General features: G+C 41.2%; 1 protein-coding gene across 1 annotated transcript in view; it reads left to right on the top strand.

Annotated features, from left to right (window-relative positions):
- The window catches only part of DAPK1 (death associated protein kinase 1), an 86,640-nt gene that overhangs the window by 16,808 nt on the left and 48,177 nt on the right, over nt 1-21,655 (top strand). The window contains exon 5 of the mRNA XM_083464762.1: nt 19,834-20,055. Coding sequence (XP_083320888.1) covers nt 19,834-20,055 — 222 coding nt within the window. The remainder of the gene's footprint in view (nt 1-19,833; nt 20,056-21,655) is intronic.

The raw sequence follows: 21,655 nt of genomic DNA, 5'->3' as shown, positions 1-21,655 counted from the left end.
AGACTAAACCGTGTCTGTAACTGTAATTAAAATTCATTCTTGCTTTAAAAACCTTAATGTTATCTTGGCAAACTTGTGTTTCCAGTTCTTTGTTTGCCAAGATGAATTGGGGGGGGGGGAGGGGGTGGACGGCAGAGATGGCATTTGTAGGGAAAAAGCAGTGGGCATGCGGGAGATAAGGCTGCTTAAAACCCATGTCTGGCAGTCCTCCCCTACAACTCTTCTGCCTCCCCACCCAAAGTTGGGCTGGCTTCCAGTTTCAGCAGTTGGCTGGGAAAAATGATTTAAAAACAGGCTTGAGGTTGGGTGGATTGATTTTTAAATCAGTGATGTTAAATCATCTAGGAAAGAGGCTGCTTTTCAGCTTGATTGACACACTCAAAGCCATTTATTTTAACCTCCATTCCCACTGTTCTACTCTCCAGATGAACAATGAGCTGCCTTGCCTTGCAGAATATTTAGAGGAGGATTGCAAAGAAGCTGTGAAGCACGCTGAAATCAAAGTTGCAACCGTGCATGTGTTTTCCTGGGAGTAAATCCTATGGAACATGTAGGACTTGCTTCTGAGCACTCGTATATAGGGTTTTGCTAGTCATATCAGGTGTGGGAGTGGGAGTTATACTTGAGGAGGGGTAGATGTCGTACCTGGGCATTGCAGTTGTATAATTCCTGTTTGATTGGGACTTGTAGGTGAGCCCAGAAACTACTCAGGCATTTTTATCAATCCCCGTCCCCCTGATTAACACCTCATCGGGATGGTGCCAGGGAGAACACTACCTCCATCACATCACAGTTCTTGCAGCCCTTCATATGTTGGAAGCTGAGTTATCATAAGAAGCATCTAGCCGCATTGGCACCAGGGCTTGTCTAGTCTAGCATTCTGTTCTTGCAGTGGCCAACCAGATATACGTGGAAAGCTCATAAGCAGTACCCAAGCGCAGTGGCTCTCTCTTGACTCGTGATACTCAGAGGCAAACTGCCTCCAACAGTGGAGGTAGAACACAGCAACTGTGGGTAGTAGCTGTGGATAGCCTTATCCTTTATGAATTTGTCTGATCCTCTTTTAAAGCCATTTAGGGGCCCATCCACATTTCCACTTGATTTCTTAATATTGTTACCTGTTCAGCAAGGAGAGATCTCATTGATACACCTGTACAGTGTGCTAGTTCCGGTGCTAGATTCCTTTATACGACATTCCCTTTTGGGACTCATTAGGAAGAAGACGATGGCAACAGTCATGAACATCATAATAAACTACAGAGGTGCCTTGCAAGACGAAATTAATCCGTTCCGCGAGTCTCTTCGTCTTGCGGTTTTTTCGTCTTGCGAAGCACGGCTCTTAGCGGCTATTAGCGGCTTAGCGGCTTTAAGAAAAAGGAAACAAACTCGCAAGACGTTTCGTCTTGCGAAGCAAGCCCATAGGGAAATTCGTCTTGCGGAACGACTCAAAAAATGGAAAACTCTTTCGTCTTGCGCGTTTTTCGTCTTGCGAGGCATTCGTCTTGCGAGGTACCACTGTATAGTTAAAGATTTATTGTTCTAGGAAGAATCAGATCAGAATTCTCAGTTTAGTGTTGTGTCCAAGACAAAGAATTTGGTTTGTTTCACTCAGAAAAAAGTCACAAGGTATAGCCTAGGCTTTTCTTGGCTTCCTAATCGTATGAACAAAACAATCTATAGAAACAGCCCCTGGTTCCAATCTAATACTAAGCCCAAGGGCCATGGTTTCTTTCTCCCCAACACTACCAAGGAGGTAGTGGACATGACTAGGTCATGCACAGTAAATAACTACGGTTTACTGTGACAACTGAAAGTTAATGGCAGGTAGAGGGTCTGCCAAACTGCCAGGCAGAAACACTTGTGAAAGCAACTGCATTCCCAGTTCTAAACACCAGGTTGCTGAAAGGACTATTATGTGCTCTGTTTGTCTAAAATAGACCTGGATTTAAAAAATTGGGGTTTATCACATTAAAAATTCAACGTGCATAAGGCCCAGTTTACATGCACCTGCTGCAGCAGTAATACGTTTGAATAGTATGAATTCATGGACAGGGTCAGTCTCTTGGCCTTGGGACCTAACCATGATATGGGATGAGGGTGACGCTGTGGTCTAAACCACTGAGCCTAGGGCTTGCCGAGTGGAAGGTTGGCGGTTCGAGTCCCCGCAACGGGGTGAGCTCCCGTTGCTCAGTCCAAGCTCCTGCCAACCTAGCAGTTTGAAAGCATGTCAAAGTGCAAGTAGATAAACAGGTACCGCTCCGGTGGGAAGGTAAACGCCGTTTCCGTGCACTGCTCTGGTTTGCCAGAAGCGGCTTAGTCATGCTGGCCACATGATCCGGAAAAACTGCGGACAAACGTTGGCTCCCTTGGCCAGTAAATTGAGATGAGCGCTGCAACCCCAGAGTCGTTCGTGACTAGACTTAACTGTCAGGGGTCCCTTTACCTTTACCTTTACCTTTAACCATGATATGTTGTTGAAAAAATAGTTGTGTAGCAAAAAAAAAAAAAAAAAAAGCCCAAACCCCTTTTAACCATAACAATGTTACTTGGCATTTGCTAGAGGAATTAATCTTGCTGTACTTGTTTCTTGTTTTCAGAAGAAAACAAGAAGATGCTGTAGCATCTTCTGAAACAAGTATTATAAGCTAGAGTTGCCTTGGGAATGTTGTGGCATTTGTTCTGATTGTCCCCTATGGAAGGTTTGAGGGTGGGGGGAAGAAACGATCCACTTGTCTGTATGTGTGTTTTCATTTGTATTGGCAGCTCCACAAAGAAAATATAAAACCATAAGAGTTTTGAATCTATTTAGTTCCCCTTCTTTTTTTTTCTCTTAGTAAGGTAGAAAGGGGACTGGTACCTTCGTGATCTCAAAACTCCTTTTAAAGGGACTCGGTTATGTTGGCACAATGTTCTACCCCACCCATGATTTAACTCCCTTTTATTGCCATTTAGATTGTCTAACTGGCTGTGTTTTCTTAGTTCTGTTTGTTATATTCGTGTTTGTTTGATGTGTTATACTGCACCATGTTGTGAAACTCTAATAACTTTTTTTAAAAACCTCATAATCCCCATGAATTTGCTATCCCTCACAAATGTGCATCATTCATAGATCCTCAAAACCATCTGCCTCAAGATCCTGCATCAATCTTCTTCCTACAAAAGTGTTTAGGTATGCTGTTCTGACCCCATTATAGCATGCTTATTACCCTGGTCCCATGCCCTTGTACTGAAATGGTGATGTGCAGGAACCCCATGGTTTCTTTGATCTGAGGCACTGTGTACAGCCTGTGTTATCATCTCATCCCTCACCCACCTCCTCTGCTTGCTGTGGCTGAAAGAAATCATATTCTACTCCACAATATGAAGGGTTTGATGAACCCACCAGTGAATGGACCAATGGATGCATTCTGCATCATGTCTCAGAGCATCCTTATCTAGTCTCTAAGGCTGCAGTTCTAAGCCTGCTTACTTGGAAGTAAGCCTTATTGTTAAATTATCATCGTCATCATTCAGTAGCTAGAAAAATAAGCACATCAACCATATATGCACCCTGGAAATTTATTTCTTGGATTTTAATATCCACTAAAAAAAAAAATAGTGCATCCATGTTCAGAAAACATTAGCTATGAGGGATTTGCATATGACTCCTTGAGTACTGGTTTGTCAGTTCCTGGCTTACTGGGAAATCTTAAGTGTATTTTATTTTATATGTTCTAGGACAAAACTGTATCTGTTACTTGCATAAAGTTTCAAAAGTTCTAATTATTATTTGCTGGAAGTCTTGTATAACTTCTGAGGACAGAATAAATCTTCTTTTGTCTCCATTCATGCATTCCTTGACCTTCATCTGTCTCAATTTAAAGAGCAGGCTTTGACCTAATTGCTTAGTTCCATGTGATCACAGTTGTTCCCTACATCTAATCAGCTAGGCCTCTAGCCATAAATTCTTTTTTTTAAGTTGTGCTTTTTAGTTAGTGAATTAGCATCAGTAGGAGATCTAAGTTACAGCTGTTAGATTTCCCATCACTTTCTTTCATGTTTCCTATCATTGTTTGCCACAATGTTTTCTGGAGTGCACAATATAGCCTCTGATCCAATGCAGAGTAAATTGAGCAAATGAATTGACAGTTGTAGAGTAAAAGTAGATGAAACAGGCCTTGCAAACAACAATGGCTAAATAGATGTGCTTGGAGGAGGATGACTTCCTACTTATGCCTAAAATTCAGCTATCAGACAAGTATTCCCCCCCCCATAACTGATATAAATAAATTAAATTTAGGAGACTTAAACCTAAGGAAAGAAGATTAAAATATTAGCTAGTATTCCTGGCAAGTAGTCCTCGGTTAAGTCCAGTAACTTCTCAACAGAATTGGTTCATATACCGTGACAAGCTATGGTTTGCACTAATCATGGTTTAGAAGCCAAATGTGAGTGCAAATGTAACTTGCTGTGCAAAGCTCTGTCCTTGTGCTATGTTGCCTTTTAGTTCACCTGCCTCTTAGCAGAGTTCTAGGACACTGTCCCAAATACAGTAGATCTCCCATGTGTGACTGCTAGCAGAATGACTTTATTTGTGGTGTCACTTTGTAATTTGGCTACTGCTATGGAGTTCAAAGGGATGTGGGTGACGCTGTGGGTTAAACCACAGAGCCTAGGGCTTGCCGATCAGAAGTTCGGCGGTTCGAATCCCCGCGATGGGGTGAGCTCCTGTTGCTCAGTCCCTGCTCCTGCCAACCTAGCAGTTCGAAAGCACGTCAAAGTGCAAGTAGATAAATAGGTACCACTCCGGCGGGAAGGTATATGGCATTTTCGTGTGCTGCTCTGGTTTGCCAGAAGCGGCTTAGTCATGCTGGCCACATTACCCGGAAGCTCTACGTCGGCTCCCTCGGCCAGTAAAGCAAGATGAGCACCGCAACTCCAGAGTTATCCGCGACTGGACTTAACGGTCAGGGGTCGCTTTACCTTTACCTATGGAGTTCAAATAGTTGATTACTTGCCTGCTTAACAACATTCTCTCAGCTGTCTTCTCCAGCACCAATTTCCAAAGCATCGCCATCCCTTCACACACACACACATACACACATCTTTCTGTCCAAGACTAGTGCATACATTTTGCCGGGAAAATTATTTCTGTTGTGATGGCTGTAACATGATCTATTCAGTTGACCCATGTGTGTCCCCTACCACACCACCCTCAGCTCCAGCATAGCACGTCTGCTGTACTTTGGAACTGTATTCTCATTTCCAGGATGATTTGTCCCGTTTTTACAGTCTGTTCTCTAAAGTACCTGTGTTCAACCAGAGGTAATTCAGCAGTGCTCTGATTCCTGATGTTGTTAAACTAGTGTCCACTTTGGGAATTGTACCTCAGCTTCAAATTTTGCATTCATAGCATTGAGCGGAAAAGGTAAAGGTAAAGGGACCCCTGACCATTACGTCCAGTCGTGGCCGACTCAGCAGGGTGGTCAATGTGCTGTTCCATCCACATACCCCCATTTTCAAAGCACTTGGGTCTTCCCATTGTCAAGCAGCAAACACACAAAGATGCTATATTTTCCTTGGGAATATATTGTGAATCGCTGTGTATCCTTCTAGCTACAGTCTTATCCCAAGAAGAGATACATTTAGGAACTTGGAAAATAACTTCAGTGTTTTCAGTAGCCTTGAAGCAACTGAGTTTATGGCTAGAATAAAATTATTAGTAAGGTTGCTCTCTTTTAGTGTCTTTAACCCAGAAACAGGCATTAGGTATTAAATTTTACCATTCTCAAAGCTTGTTAGGAATATGGCTGCAAATTCTTTTTCTTACTTGTTGCTGCTGTTTCCATGCAAGGCACAGTGGTGCCCCGCAAGACGAATGCCCCGCAAGACGGAAAACCCGCTAGACGAAAGGGTTTTCCGTTTTTGAGCTGCTTCGCAAGAGGATTTTCCCTATGGGCTTGCTTTGCAAGACGAAAACGTCTTGCAATTGTTCCTATTTTTTTTCGCTTTCCCCTCCTTTTTCAAAGCCGCTAATAGCCTTTTAGCCGCTAATCCGCTAATCCTTTAATAGCCGCTAAGCCTTTAATAGCCGTTAATAGCGCTAAGCCGTTAATAGGGTTGCTTCGCAAGACGAAAAAACCGCTAGACGAAGAGACTCGTGGAACAGATTAATTTCGTCTTGCGAGGCACCACTGTAGCTGGATGATGCCTAATGCTGGAGCATTGTTTGTTTTGTTTGTTTTTAAATATATTTTTATTAAAGATTTCCTGGTTTACAAAAGTATGTGCAATGTCTCTTTTTTTCAAGTTTCGTATTCTACGGATCAGTTTCATTTGTTGTGAGACATGAGTGTTACATTAGGAAGAAAAGGGGAAAGAGGTAGAGGTGAATGGGTGTTGTTGTTGTTTTTAGTTGCATGCTTTAAGAATACAATACAAACCTGTGGCCCCTTCCTATTTGATAACTAGGTAGGTATAATGCAAGTGCTAATGCTATTCTAGGCTGCATCAACAGAAGTATGGCGTCCAGATCAAGAGAAGTAATACCACTCTATTCTGCCTTGATCAGACCACATCTGGAATATTGTGTCCAGTTATGGGCACCACAATTTTAGAAGGATGTTGACAAGCTGGAAGGCGTGCAGAGGAGGGCAACTAAGACAATCAAGGGTCTCGAAATCAAGTCTTATAAGGAATGGTTGAAGGAGCTGGTTATGTTTAGTCTGGTAAAGAGGAGACCCAGAGGAGATAGTATAGCCGTCTTCAAATATTTAAACAGCTGTCACATGGAAGATGGAGCAAGCTTGTTTTCTTCTGCTCTGGAGGGTAGGACATGAACCAGTGGCTTCAAATTACCAGAAAGGAGATTCCGAGTAAGAACTGTTCTATAGTGGAACGGACTCCCTCTGAAGGTTGTGGACTCTCCTTCATTGGAGGTTATTAAGCAGAGGTTGGATGGACATCTGTCCTGGATGTTTTAGCTGCAGGGGTTGGACTAGATGACTAGATGACCCAAATATGATTCTATTCTTCTAAATGTGTATTTTTATTTTATTTTTATTTTTTCCAATACCTGAAATAAAAGTAATTATTTTACCAAGTAAGCTGCTTAGTTTTTCTACTTTGTGGGTTTAGATTTACTAAATAACTGGAGATGATTGATTCCTAACCACCACCACAGCATATGCGCACAACACACCAAGAGGAGTGACTGAATCTCCATAGGACGTTTCCTACCACCAAATATCAAACTCTCATTTCTCATCCTGGTTTGTTTTTCCTAACTAGGGTTTAAGCAGGTGTTTCCCAAACTTGGGTTGGGTCTCCAGCTGTTTTTAGACTACAATTCCCATCATTCCTGACCACTGGTATTGCTAGCTAGCGATGGTGAGGGTTGTAGACCAAAAACAGCTGGAGACCCAAGTTTGGGAAACACTGGTTTAAACAAACAGTAGTCCCTGATATAAGACAGAACAGAGAGCTGTATTGGAAATAGAAGCTTCCATTCTCCTGCTGTGCTGAAGGTGAGGAAGAAGCACATGATCTCAGGTCTTTCTGTGTCTTGTTTGAAAAGCGGGAAACTATAGTTTTCTAACTTGAGCCTGGTTTAAGACTCAATTGAGCATCATGATCCCAATATGCCAAACAATAGTTTGAAAGACCGAGAATGTGCCACAGGCTTTCGCACTCTTCTATTTCCAAGTCAGTCCTGGTTAATGCTAACCACAGTGTCCCCCATTAGTGCATTATTGCAAACCAAGAGAAACAAAAGAAATTCAAACATTTTATATAAGTCTTCAAAACCATGGTTTGAAATAACAGTGGTTCTAGGCTGACTAGTCATTTCATTGAATAACCTTATACAGGTTAAGAAGGTTTGATAATATTTGGAACACCAATGCCAACCATTCTACAAACATCAGGGTTACTGACTATTCTTAAATTTCTGAAAAAAAGAAAAAGTACTACTGTCTCTTTCCACTTCACAATAAACTGAGCTGTCATCCCATTTGGATCAGCAGTTTAAAGATGTGATTGTATTGATGATGAGGGAAGAGAATTCCCTAAATTCATTCTTTTAAAGACTCCTGCATTTAATTTTCTGAGCGCTAAGGTGGCAGTTGGAAACCTTATCTCTGCAAAGCTCTGCTATCCATATTTTTGTTTCAAGTTCAGGACAGCTGTATACTGCTTATATTTAGCACACTGCTTTAGCAAAGCTCCAAGTGCAGAATACAATAAAGCTGGATTATCAGTATTTGTGTGTTTAATCTTAAATTGAAATCTCAGGAGAAGAGAGAGACACAGATACGCTTATCTTCATTTCAAGCTTTCATCATCTTTCTCTCCCCCTCATTCTTAGTCAACTATGACTGCCTAGTATTAGCTAGTAAATTTGCATGAAAGGAGTGATATTTTATACATAAGGTCACCAAGGGAGATACCCAGCATCAGTCATACTTGGGAGAAAGCCCACCGTAATCAAGGAAATTGATTTCCATTGGGTCTACAGTGGATATCACCTCAGATGGTTTTTTTTCCTATCGAGGTCCATTTCTGAGCTTAATCCATAAAATGCCATTCATTGCTGCATGCCACAAATGGAGAGAAGGGCTCAAAAAATATGTCTGCAGGACAGACAGCTCCCAATGATTAACATAAGTAAGCAACGCAGTATGCTTCTGTTTAATCTATTATAATGAGATTCCAGCATGCTTGGAAGCCACACCACCTGACATGGCAACTGTTATCCAGGGAATAGGCTGTTTCTGGTGATGATTTGATGGTGAGGGAAGACACACTGGATGTGCTGGGCAAGACACCTTTTTCTCATCTTGCATTTCAAGAAAAAGGCTGGGATGCCTCTGAAATGGAACTGCAGCTTCTGCCTGCCTCTCCTCCCTTCTGCAGTTGAAGAGAACGGAATGGGGTTTCTTCTTCTGTCTGCCTCCACTGCTTCCCCACTTATCTTGGAACTAAGGGAGGCTGGTTTCCACTCCCTACTCTCTCCTCCTTGCTCGATACCTTGGAGAGGAAGGAAAACAATCTGCTATGGCCCTCTCAGTGCAGGTATCATGTATGGAGGAGTGAGGAAAGGCATCAGAGTCACCAGAAGTCCTCCATGCGAAGGTTCCCTCTCTTGCCTACCAGCAGCTTTGGGCTGCATGCGATTAAGCATATATACGCTGCCTCTGGAAAAGATCCCTTGCATGGGATGTGATTGCACTGTGTAAAAACCTTTTTTAAGATTTTGAGCCGTCTTAAATGCACTTGCGTAAAAGATGGAATTGATATAATTGACTTAATGGCAAAAATATTTTTTCTAAAAGAAAAATAGTTTCTAGTAGTGTACTACTAATATCTTCTTGAACCTTATTATGGTTTATGGTTCCTTTTTAGTCTGCCTTCTTGCAGAGTAGTTGATGCGTCATTTACTTGTCTCCCCTCCATTTGTAACAGAATAAAAATTGATGAGCTTACTTGTTCTGTTTTGTATCTGCTGTAGAACTTTTATAATTCCTTACGTTTAAATAAAAATTATTAAATTTACGTGTGTATGAATTAAATCAGTTAATTAAATTAAATATATTGTTGCTGACTTGCTTCAGAGTGAAAGTCCTGTTGCTTAAAGGAAATAATGTCGAGTTTATTTTCCATTTCATGCATTTAGTTGTCTTATCTGTCTCTCATTGTAGGTGTGAATACAACAGGGTAATTGCCATGACTTCAAGTTGGAAGTCTTCATCCCTAAATAATACTTGCCTTATTTTCTTTCATTTGTGTGCTTGGTATGTCCAGACTCTTGGGTTCGATATTGTTTAGGGAGTTTTATTGTGGGGGGAGGGTGTTGCCGTTATTGATATTTATTGTTTATTTTCTTTTTTATAAAAAAATACGATTTATATGGAAATTTCAATTTGGTTGTGTATTTTTTGATGTTTTATTTATTGTTCGTGATTACTTTTGTAGCATTTAGAATTATGTATTTTTTTACATGTTGTAAGCTTTGAGCGTGGTTTGAATTATGGAAATGCAGCATACAAATACAATTATGTATGTATATTAAAATAAATATAGGATGATTCAGAAATTTTTCTCCTTCTTTTATGTAAGCAATACTTTTAGTAGACATTAATTTCCCTTCCATGATGGTTTATGCAAGTGTTGTTCTTAGGAATATTATTAACAGTAATGCATTGTAATTGTACACTGATAATTTGCTTTCTGGAAAAGCCACAGTCAAATTTGCTTTCAGTCAGACTTGCTTTACATTTTTAGTTTGGTGTACCTTATGATGAAAGCAAAAGTGAGTCTTGCTGTGCTTTTATCTATTGCTTTGTATAATAGAGGCAAACAACGTATAATGAGATTAGGAAATGACCTATTAGGCAAGTAACCTATTTCTGTACATGAAGTCTACATGTTCATGAAGTCTAAAAGTTGCCTAAGTTTTTTAGTTAGTGAACACTGGGCTGCCTGTGTCATGACTTCTGGGAGGACTCCTTGGCAGGGCTGGTTTGAAGGAGCTTGGGAGGTACCCATCAGGGTGCTGGGGAGGGGCTGAGCAGGTTGGCAGGAGAAAGCCCCACCTCAGGGACATTGGCTGTCCCAGGCACAAACTGGGGAGTGTCCAAATTAGCCCCTGTCTCACCAACTGCTAGCAAAGCACTTCTCATCCCAGGTAGGCACCTGAGCCTAGGTTGAACAGTGAACTGGCACAGTCAACCTTGCCTCCATCTTCAAGGACACAGTGCTGCTGGCTGTGGTGGCGTGAATAAACTCTGCCTACTCAAAGGTGTGCCTGCCTGCTTGCCCAGTCCTGTGGATCAATGATCTGCATGTAAGACTGTGCCTGCTCTTCAAAAGGGGAGCTCAACGTGTGTGTTAAGTGTTGGGATAATGTCTTACCTTAACACCAAGCCATGTTCTTAGAACTTAGTATTAATCTGCTAAGTGTGCACCTGGTTACTAGATTGATATTTAGACTGTGTAGTGAATTTTGGATTAAACCTATGGTAATAACTAGGCCAAAGGTCTGAGTACTGCACCCATGAGTGAGCCAAGACAGTTGTTTTTTTGTTGGACAGAAAAACCTTTAAGCAGGAGTCTACAGTCCTTTTAGAAGATAAGCACCTCTTTCAGATTTGATAAACATAACTGGAACTGTGCCCAGTGCTTGGGCATTTTTCTTTCTTTCGGAGAGCTGCATTCTGTGAATTGCTATGTACCTCCACACACCTTCACTCGTGTTTTTCTTGTCATTTTACTTGCATGCTTAACCGATTTTAATTTTAATTTAAAGTGTTCTTGCTCAAACGTAAAATTTGTTGATTTTAAATTGCACAGTGGAACTGACATTTAAAAAATAGGTGAGCACAAATTAAGAAATGGTTTTAAACATTGCATGTCCCCTCTTCACGTGGCTATGTTATGCTTGTGAGTATGGATGAAGCACAGCAAAATATAGACACTTAAAAAGTGCTACACTGCCCCAAAGTGTAGAAAGTCAATTGAAATTCAACATGTAGCTTACAACAGAAGACCAATGTTTGGTTAGCTCCTAGGAGCTGCCTGGTCTTGAAGCACCCACAGATGATAATCTGGAAGAAACAAATATGTTGAAGTTGTTACGAGATACAGGAAACGGAAAGAGGATGTAAAAAAAGAGAACAGAGAAACTTTAACAACAATTTCCAGAGGCATAGCTGTAATAGTTTCCTGCAGCAAAAGCAACATTTTTGGCATGTTAAAGACATACACGCTTATTATTGAATAAACGTTTATGGACTACAATCCACTGCCAGTGTTCAAAACTCCCATTGTTCTAGGCGCATTTTGCGACAGGGAATTTCATTAGCATGAGCAGTTTCTGAGCTCTGGACACAGTACTGCACCTAAGATTTCATATTAAAACTGCAGAGTGAAAGAAAAGGAGGACCTTTTCCTGCTTCCCTATTTCCAGCTACTCTGAAGACTGGAGAAGAGACCCTCTTAAGAATATTAGTGGGGAGGGCAAGGGAAGGACTAGACCATGTGAAAAATGAACATTTTATTTTAGCTGCAGTTCATTCATTTTCGGCTTTGTATTGTTATAAAAAAAAGTGTGCTTAGACATTCTGTTGTTGTGCCCACAACCTAGGTTTAAGGTGCCATTTAGCTCCTAGCTTTCATATCTCAGTTTCTAACACTGGCCACTGCATCAAATGTATGAAGAGTTAACCAGAGCTACAGGCATATATACAGACACAGTTGTGGATCAGTAGGAATTGTGAACAGGGAGGTCAAGGAGGAAATGAAACACAGAAGATACAAACGGTGAAAATTACACCAATTGTGGCCATTCACAGGACAACAGTAGTTTCACTGCAGTTTTTAATGTGTTAGTCTTATTGCCAAAGCTACAGATAGATGGTCGTGTGGCTGGGCATAGTTAAATTATCTGTGCAATTTATGCATATTTATTGAGAAATAAGCACATGTCCATTTCCTTAAGTCAGGAAGGCTGAGATGAGAATTTTGCCTCTACTCATTTTAGGTAGAGTCCACAGACTCGTAAATGGAGAAGGCATTTTTGTTGGTATTTTCCTTCCCAACCCCACATCCCTTTCAAAGTATTTTTACCAAGCTCTTGTAATTTCCTTCTCACATTCAACTTATACCTTTTTTCCCCAAATGGCAAATTTCTTTCATTGCTCTTCCCTGTTCATTTTACATTCACTTCTTCCTCCTATGATAGCTTTCCTTCAGTACCCTTCCTTTATATTCCCAGTTTATTTATACTGTGTTATCTTCAATGCCTTCTCCAGCCCTTACAGGAGGAACATATTTCTTCCATCCTCTTCCCCTCTCCCCCACGAACCCCTCTGTTTCCTGGCCGTCTTCATTCTGCATGCCAAGGAGTTGCCTGGTGCTGGCATTGGTCCAACGAAAAGGCTTGAGGACAAAAAGCAGGTGAGGCTATGCCAGGCTCTGCCAGGCTCTGGCACAAGGCCCACTGGTAGATCCCAGCCTACTATATTCAAGGAACTGATTCCATACACTGACCGTAAAATGCTGGCTTTCTAATTTCTGTTTCTGACATCAGAACTGAGTTTACTTGTGGTCATGGATTCATGGTGCTGAGTTGAATGTTTCTTTGAACAACTTTGGAAATTTGATCTGCCTTGAATCTCTCTGTGTGTGCGTTTGTGTGTTAAAAGTTCCAAACAGTAGGACTTGCATCAGTTGCTCTTTTTCATACACTGTCTACCAGGACTAGTGTCTCTTCAGGAAGGTGTGTGAGAAAAAGTAAACAAACGAGTGTGCTCCATTTATTTATCTAGCTACGGCAATGTTTGTGTTAGCACTCCTTCTTGGCTTACGATTAAGGTGACTTTCAATAAAAGCATCAATACAAAAAGCAAAAGCTGTCAAACAAAACAAAGTTCCTACAGTTTAACAAGCCCAGTTTAACATTCACTGATTGAATGTGAGTGATTTTAGTCAGCAAAATGCTTAATCATAGTTGCAAAGTCCCTCACAGGCCCAGTGGTGGTGAAAAGGTGTACAGATTCCTTACTAGATTCATTCTCAATCACACAAACTCTTTCTTTCTTTCTTTCTCTCTCTCTCTCTCTCTTTCTTTCTTTCTTTCTCTTTCTCATGGGCAACAAGTTGCAGTAAAGCTTGTAGGAGTAAACCCTCCTCCCCCCACTGGAAAAAAGCAGGTCGTGAAATTATTGTTATTATCAGATGTTACATGTTGACAGTGTGTTCTAGGTTATCAAACTTGGCAACCAGTTTGTTCTGATTAGGGAATGTTCCACAATCTGTCATTCACAATATGTACCTGTCTGATATTTAATATAAAATGTATTGGCCAGATTATCACTAAGAATTACTGCAATATAAACAGATTAAATAGCACCAGTTAGTGTTTTACATGTGCAATTTGAAGTGCTTGTTTGTTTGTTTGTTTGTTTGTTCATTATTACTTGCCCTTAAACTCTGCTTTCTATCACTTTCACAAGGTGGATACAACTAACATAACATTAGTAACAACTAACATAACATTAGTTCGTAAGTGGTGTTTTTGTTTTTTTAGGACAATGCTTTTAATGTTTTCATATTGGCTTTTTAGTGTGTTATAATTCATAGCCTTGGGCATCAGGCAGCATTAAAATTCCAGCAAATTAATCTAGAGATTTATGACACATCCCTTAATACCTTTACTACACCTTCCTTACATCCTGCTCAACATGAATATTATGCAAGGATTCTTGTATTTGATTATTTTATGCACACTCATTCCTGCAGTATCTAGAACAGCCTTTCCCAACTTTGTTCCATGTGCGGCACACAACTTCTTGAGTTCTTCACTTCGTGTCTCTGTAGTAGCCCATTGAGATTGAGAAGCGTGGCTCTAACTTCAATTTGTGAATTCATATGTCAGCAGCAGAAACTGGTTTTCAAACCAGCTTCAGACTGTGGTTGATGTCCTGATTTGTCTGTTCCTTACAAAGCATGATTTGTGTGTTGAAATAGGTTCAAACATAACTGAGCTTATGGCTACATCGCCTGAAAGCTCCGTACAGATGTAATATTGACAATCGCTTAACCATGCTGATCCCATGGTTAAGGGAATGAGTGAGGGCATTTGTACACACCCTCCCTTCTTCCGTATTAATCCTCCTTCTCTTGTAAGTGTTAGCCAGACTTCACACTAATGCAGACTGAAGGCTACATCAGACTTTCTCAACCTGGTGCCTTCCAGATGTTTTGGGCTACAACTTCCATCATCCTTGGTCAATGGCCGTACTAGCTGATGAGGGTTGTGGTCCAAAACATCTGGAAGATGTGAGATTGGGGCAGTCTGTACACCACCTTAGTACTAACCAGAGCTTTAAATGAAGATTTAAGCTGGTTTTTATATTGTTTTTTTCAAATTCTGGTTAGTGCTAATGCTGTTGGTGCCAGTTTAGATGTGACACTATATCATGTTTAATGTTTGGAAAGGAGGGATGACTTGATGCTAGAACAGAGAAGTCAGAAGGGAAGGTAGCTCACAAGCCAAGCCCACCCCATAAAGCATGTTTAAGAGATTGGCAGTTGTGCATCTGCACTGGATCATAAAGAAGATGAAGCACAACCAGGGAGAGAGCCTTTACTATGCTGCTATCCCATATTTCGAATCACCTTCCCTCCAAACTAAGCCAAAATCATTTATACTTTTTCAGCACCTCCGTCAAAGCATATTTGTGTACAGAGGCTTCTGTTGGTTTTTAAATCCAGCATGTCACTTAATTTGTTCAATTTCAATTTCAGCTGCATTTATTTTGTATTATCTTATCATTGTGTTGGGCTTTTTTGTACTCCCTTCAGACAGATGTGGGAGGCAGTGTAAACTGGTTTAAAAATATTTGTTCATTTTGTAAATATTACTATACTAGCGAGTGTTTTTAATAAGGGAAAATCTTGTACAGTATATATCTCCCGGGGGGGGGGGGGCGGGGAGTGATACATTCTATGAATATATCATGAATTGACTTCTTAGCATTTTCTTTTTCAACTTCCCTAAGTTCCAGCTGCCTCTGTTAATTTTTGCCTTTCACACAGTTTACAAAAAGAAAAGAAATGACAGTATCATCTGTTTTTAAGAAAACTGTGGCTTTAAATTGAAGGCTTTAAAAGAGGCCCCTTGCCATCTTTATTGCTAAAGTTCTATTCACAGAACAATAGCTTTTCCATTGTCGCTTAACAGACTAATCTCTATTTGGTCAAGACTGATCTGTGTGCATTTGCCTCTCTTCATCGGTCCCCTCCTTCTAAGAAATCAGACATAATAATTTTCCAGAGACATAAACCCAAAAATTAAGTTTAAAAAATATGCCTCGTAGTGGGCAGGCATTGTAACTCACCCAGTCTCCTGTCAGTAGAGTCGCTGCCCCTTACTGGGAAGGGTGAGGAGACAGGAAGGTCAGCGCTGTGTGCACACACCAGCAGGATCAGTCTAGCATCCCTGTTGCCTACACCATGCAGACCTCCTGTCCATCTCAACCCTCTCAGCAAGGGCACTGATTTTGCTGCAAGAAAGATTGTGTTGTTGATCCACCTCAGTGTGCAAGCAACTTCTGAATATTGTCCGGACCATGAAACACAGAACTAAATACAATCAAATCCATTTAACTGATGGGACTCCAGCTTCCTTTAAGACATATAGGCTTAAATTTTTTGTTCAGTGAAATTTCTTCTGATAAACTGGTATTGTAAAGTCTTACAGAATTTCTAAATTAATTACAGTGCAGGGGGTGAAAATGGTAAATACAACTTACTATAATTTCATCTAGTAAAGGTAAAGGGACCCCTGACCATTAGGTCCAGTCGTGGCCGACTCTGGGGTTGCGGCGCTCATCTCATTTTATTGGCCAAGGGAGCCGGCGTACAGCTTCCGGGTCATGTGGCCAGCATGACTAAGCCGCTTCTGGTGAACCAGAGCAGCGCATGGAAACGCCGTTTACCTTCCCGCCAGAGCAGTACCTATTTATCTACTTGCACTTGGATGTGCTTTCGAACTGCTAGGTGGGCAGGAGCAGGGACCAAGCAATGGGAGCTCACCCTGTCGCGGGGATTCGAACCGCTGACCTTCTGATCGGCAAGCCCTAGGCTCTGTGGTTTAACCCACAGCGCCACCCGCGTCCCCCGCGTAGTAATAGCTTTATAAACATTCCAATGTCTGGTTCTTTTTATCTTTTTCTATAAAGAGAAGGAAGTTGGGCTGCCGTGGGAGTTATCATTGCCCATGTTGTGCTAATTAGTAATCCTTTATGTGTGCACCCTGTCCATGCTGGAGAGCAACAAGAGGGCTGGGACGCAGAGCCCATTTACGTAAATTTGTGAATTCCCTCTTCACCTTCTTCTTCCTCCCCACGCTTTGTTTTAAGCAGCAGCTTATGATTTCCTGGACTAAACGCTAAAACACAATTTTATCTGTCAGATGATATGCTAACTGGTCAGAAAGATGGTTGAAAAAATCATTACGCATACAACACTTGCATAGGCTGATGCCAAGCACCTTGAACAGAGGAGATTTAGAGTAGCAATTATCCACCAATTCAAAGAGAATTGCAGGATCACAAACAAATCACTGTTATTAAAAGACAGCACTTATTCTTGCAAAGTGCTTTCATTGTGATTCTCACTGTCTTCAACTGATATTCTCCCATGAGGGGAATTATATATGCTATTTAATATTATTTAAGTAGAGTGCTAGGCAGCATTATTATTATTATTATTATTATTATTATTATTTAAATTATCTCTTCAATTCTAATAAAACCTATGACACTTGGCACTATATTTTTGAAACCTGCAGAGTGTTTCCTGTATTTGCAGCACAGGCAGCTGTGACGAGGCATAGTAATGAAATGAGGGCACACTAATGTTGGAGTTAATTTTTAGCAAAATGGCTTTCAGGATTTCTTCCCACACTTCAGCTCACAAACACCCATGGAAAGCTCTCTTATTTCAGTTTATACCTGCCTCTGTAGTAATAAAAATCCCACAAGTCCTTAATTGTATCAGTAATATATATTCCTTCATTACAAAACAAATGGAAATGGAAAATAGGCATATGCAGTAAACAATGTCAAATTTTCCATAATATTTAGAAATATCTCCTGCTAAGTCAGGTTCAAGGTTTTTGTATTAACTCACAAAACCCGGAACAACTTAGGTCTAAGGAACCTTAGGGACCACCTGAACCCTTATTTTGCAGCTCAGTCACTGAGATCATCTGCAGAATGTTTGCCCCCTGGGTTGCTGTTGCTTATGAACAAAGGAAGATCTTAGCCACCTTTGAAATATGTATCAACATGTAACTGAATCGCTGTACTGGTTACACTAAATTCAAATGAAATACACCCTTCAAATGAAATAACAGTCTTCTTTACACTGGAGTTTTGGTTATAATGGGATGCTTCCACACTGGGCATTTAATGTGGAACTACCATGCTTCGTTCATTCATTTACACTGCATTTGCAAGAGTTTGGTTCTAGGGGTCTGCCTCGTACCTATGGGACCACCTCTCCTAGTATGTCCCACGGAGGAAATTACGGTCCTCAAATAAAAACATCTTGGAGATCCCGGGCCACAGGGAGGTTAGGCTGGCCTTGACCAGAGCCAGGGCTTTTTTGGCCGTGGCCCCGATCTGGTGGAATGCTCTGTCACAAGAGACTAGGGCCCTACGGGACTTGACACCTTTCTGCAGGGCCTGCAAGATGGAGCTGTTCCGCCAGGCCTTTGGCCAAGGCACAGTCTGACCCCCTCTCTCCTTCTGTAATCCTCAAAGAGCTCTAACCCTGTGATTGCCATTAATTTGATTCTGAATTGATTTTAGAATTAATTTACTCTGCGATTTTATGTACAGTGGTACCTCGGGTTACATATGCTTCAGGTTACATACGCTTCAGGTTACAGACTCTGCTAACCCAGAAATAGTACCTCAGGTTAAGAACTTTGCTTCAGGATGAGAACAGAAATCGTGCAGCGGCAGCGGGAGGCCCCATTAGCTAAAGTGGTGCTTCAGGTTAATAACAGTTTCAGGTTAATAACAGACCTCCAGAACGAATTAAATACTTAACCTGAGGTACCACTGTACATTGTGCTATTTTTACTTGTTGTTAGCCGCTCTGAGCCCGGCTTAGGCCAGGGAGGGAGGGATACAACTAAATTGTTGTTGTTGTTGTTGTTGTTCATCTGAAGTTGTATTTACCTAATTTTAAGACCTGCTAAGGAACAGGTGATTATGTCCTTATATGTAAAGCCACAGAATTCAAAGAAGGTGTACTTTCTTTTTCCCATGACTGTAAATAAATGGGGCACGGAGGGCAGTGGGTCCCGCCAGTTCTCCATTTAGTTATTTCCCCCACCTCACTCATGTAAGGTTGCAGGTGCCAGTCGCCTAAGTAAAGTGAGAGCAAGTTTCAGGCTTACTGTGCTTGTTATGGGGCATTGGGGCATCCAATGGTCAGCATCGTGTATTTTCCTTAGGATTCATCCCCAGAAGATTGGGCGCACGATCCACAGGTATAGATGCCCTTAAGGGTGGTATTCAGTGCAAGGATTTCCACTTACACAAAGGGACTCCCTCCCCCCTTTCTCTCATGCACACTCCACACTTTCCCTAAATCTGCTCCAGAAGGTTGGTGGAATCCTTAAAGCAAATTTAGGAAGCACGCAAGAGGAGGAGAGTGAGAGGGTGTTCCCTTGTACATGGATAAATAATTGTGCTAATGGAATGAGAGACTTGGTGCTACATTGGATTCCACCTTAAAATGTTGCTCTTTCTTGATTAAATGTCAGGGTTTTGACTCTGGCAGTGATGTGTCAAAAAGGTGGTATCAGTTTGGTACACATTCGCTCTAACCTTTGTTATGTGCAGCATTTTAAAGCCTATTTTAATTAGTGCTAAATTGCTTTTCTGGTGATTCCCCACCCCCCAAACATTTTCCGCATTACAGTTAGGGATTTATTTCTTTTTAAATGAGTGGTTATATTGGGGGAAGATCACAGCTCATTGGTTGAATCCGTAGCTAGCACCAAGTGAGCTAAATGGACCAGTGGTGTCACCAGGTATGAGCACATTTCTGTGTTCCATTCATATTTAATTTTTGCCTTCCTTCCTTTCTTTCTTTCTTTCTTTCTTTCTTTCTTTCTTTTTTGCCGAATAATTTTTTATCAGTTTTCCAATATTAACCCAATTTTGCATATGCCAATGAATTCCGAATTTTTGTCATTTCTATTGTGTGTAGCAATAGAAAATATTTTTGTACTATACTTAATAAATACCTTTCCTGCTGTCTTGTGTTTCTTAGTGGACAGTTTGCAGTAGTAAGGAAATGTCGAGAGAAGAGCACTGGGGCACAGTATGCTGCAAAATTCATCAAGAAACGAAGAACAAAATCCAGCCGCCGAGGAGTTACTCGAGAAGACATTGAACGAGAAGTAAACATATTGAAGGAAATCCAGCATCCCAATGTGATTACTCTGCACGATGTTTATGAAAGTAAAATGGATGTAATTCTTATTCTTGAACTGTAAGTAGTTTTGAAATTGCTTTTTAGGGGATGGGGCAGTTTCTGAAAATCAGAAATGTATGTTTTTGGAAATGCACCTTCTGTCAGTTTGTGCTGGAAAAAAACTGTGGTACGGATCTTAATAAAATATCTGCAGCTTTTTGAGAGAAGGGTGGTAGTTCTGGGTGGTAGAATTGTGAAAAAGAATTGTGTTGTGTGTGTGCACAGAGGTGAGTTAGAAAATTTATTTTGTTTTATAGCAGATCAATGATTTGAGAGTTAAACAGTGAGAAAACAAACAAGAGAATCAAACTGAGTGGTGAAGTGGAAATCCCTGTCATTTTTACCTACATGTGGCAATTAGGTTTCTCTTCCCCCCGGTTGCCAGTTTCTTGCATTTTGCTTGTTGGTGGAGCAATAGAAGTACTCTATTGCTCCACCAATGCATGGTCAGAGGGAGCAGACTGGGAGAAGGAGGCACCAGAAGCTGAAGAGGCAACAGAGTTTAGTGAGCAGGAAGAGGCTAGGGCAGAGAGCCTTCCAGACTCAGTGGCAGGAGAGGAGAGGAGACAGAGATGAAGCAGGCTGCTGAAGAATCAAGGGGTCTCTGCTTCCTGCTGCGGCCATCTCCCCTCCTCTCTGGTCTCCCAGGACACAGAGAAATGAAGAGGGCAGAGCGAAGGGAGACAAAGCAAAGGAGCCTTAGGCTCCTGGGGAAGGCACAGAGGGAGGAGCCTAAGAGAGCGGTGGGAAAGCAGGGACCTTTAGTCCTTGCAAGTATGATCACTAGGCCTACACTGATTTAGTTTCTTTGAATAAAGAATCCACTTACACAGTGGTTTTTTTATTGCTGATTTACTCCTGGCACTGGCTCCTGACAGAAACGAAGCACTGTTAAGTAAATATCTCAAATGCATGAAAAAGGAACTCATTTGGTTTGGGGAGTCAGGCTGGAAACTTGAACCATCAATTTTTCAAACTTACTCATTTAAAAATACAATTTTCAATAAAGGTTAACTGTCAGACATCTGGTCTGTTATTGCTGAATATTTCCCTATAATTTATTCCTTCTTCTTAGTTAACGCGCTTAGCTGACTTAGTTAGTTAGTTAGTTAGTTAGTTAGTTAGTTAACTAGTTAACACTGCTAGTTAACGCTGCTGAGCCCCATGAGGGGCGGGGATTTCATCTAGTGTTCAATATACATAGGATGAATCTGAAAAGGATACACATTTAACATGAGGGTGCACTCAGTGTTGAGAGAGCAGAGGAGGCCGAGTGCGGCGTAGCTTCTGTGACTGGCTCCTCCTGAGAGCCAGAGAGGAGGAGCTGCTGGCCATTGAAGCCGTGCTGCACTGGGGTCCGTGCTTGGCCCCCTCCTGATGAAGCAACATTGGGTACACAATGTCACAAACACGTGACACCTGCTGAACCCCATCAGTCTTGGGCTAAAGTCAGCGCCTATGCCAACTTTATCACTCTTTGCTTTTCTATCTTATCAAGCAAGAAGAAAAGCTATTAACTAAACGTTCAGGCCTCATTTTTCACCATGAGTGATCAGTGAAAAAAGGATAGGTTCCCCAATAATAGCAAAACCAATCAGGCTAATCTCTGTTTTGTTCC

Source organism: Podarcis liolepis (genome assembly GCF_965112155.1).
Source record: "Podarcis liolepis genome assembly, chromosome: 11".
NCBI classification, from domain to species: Eukaryota; Metazoa; Chordata; class Lepidosauria; order Squamata; family Lacertidae; genus Podarcis; species Podarcis liolepis.
The sequence above is the reverse complement of the archived record's forward strand: the minus strand, read 5'-3'. Positions and strand labels throughout refer to the sequence as shown.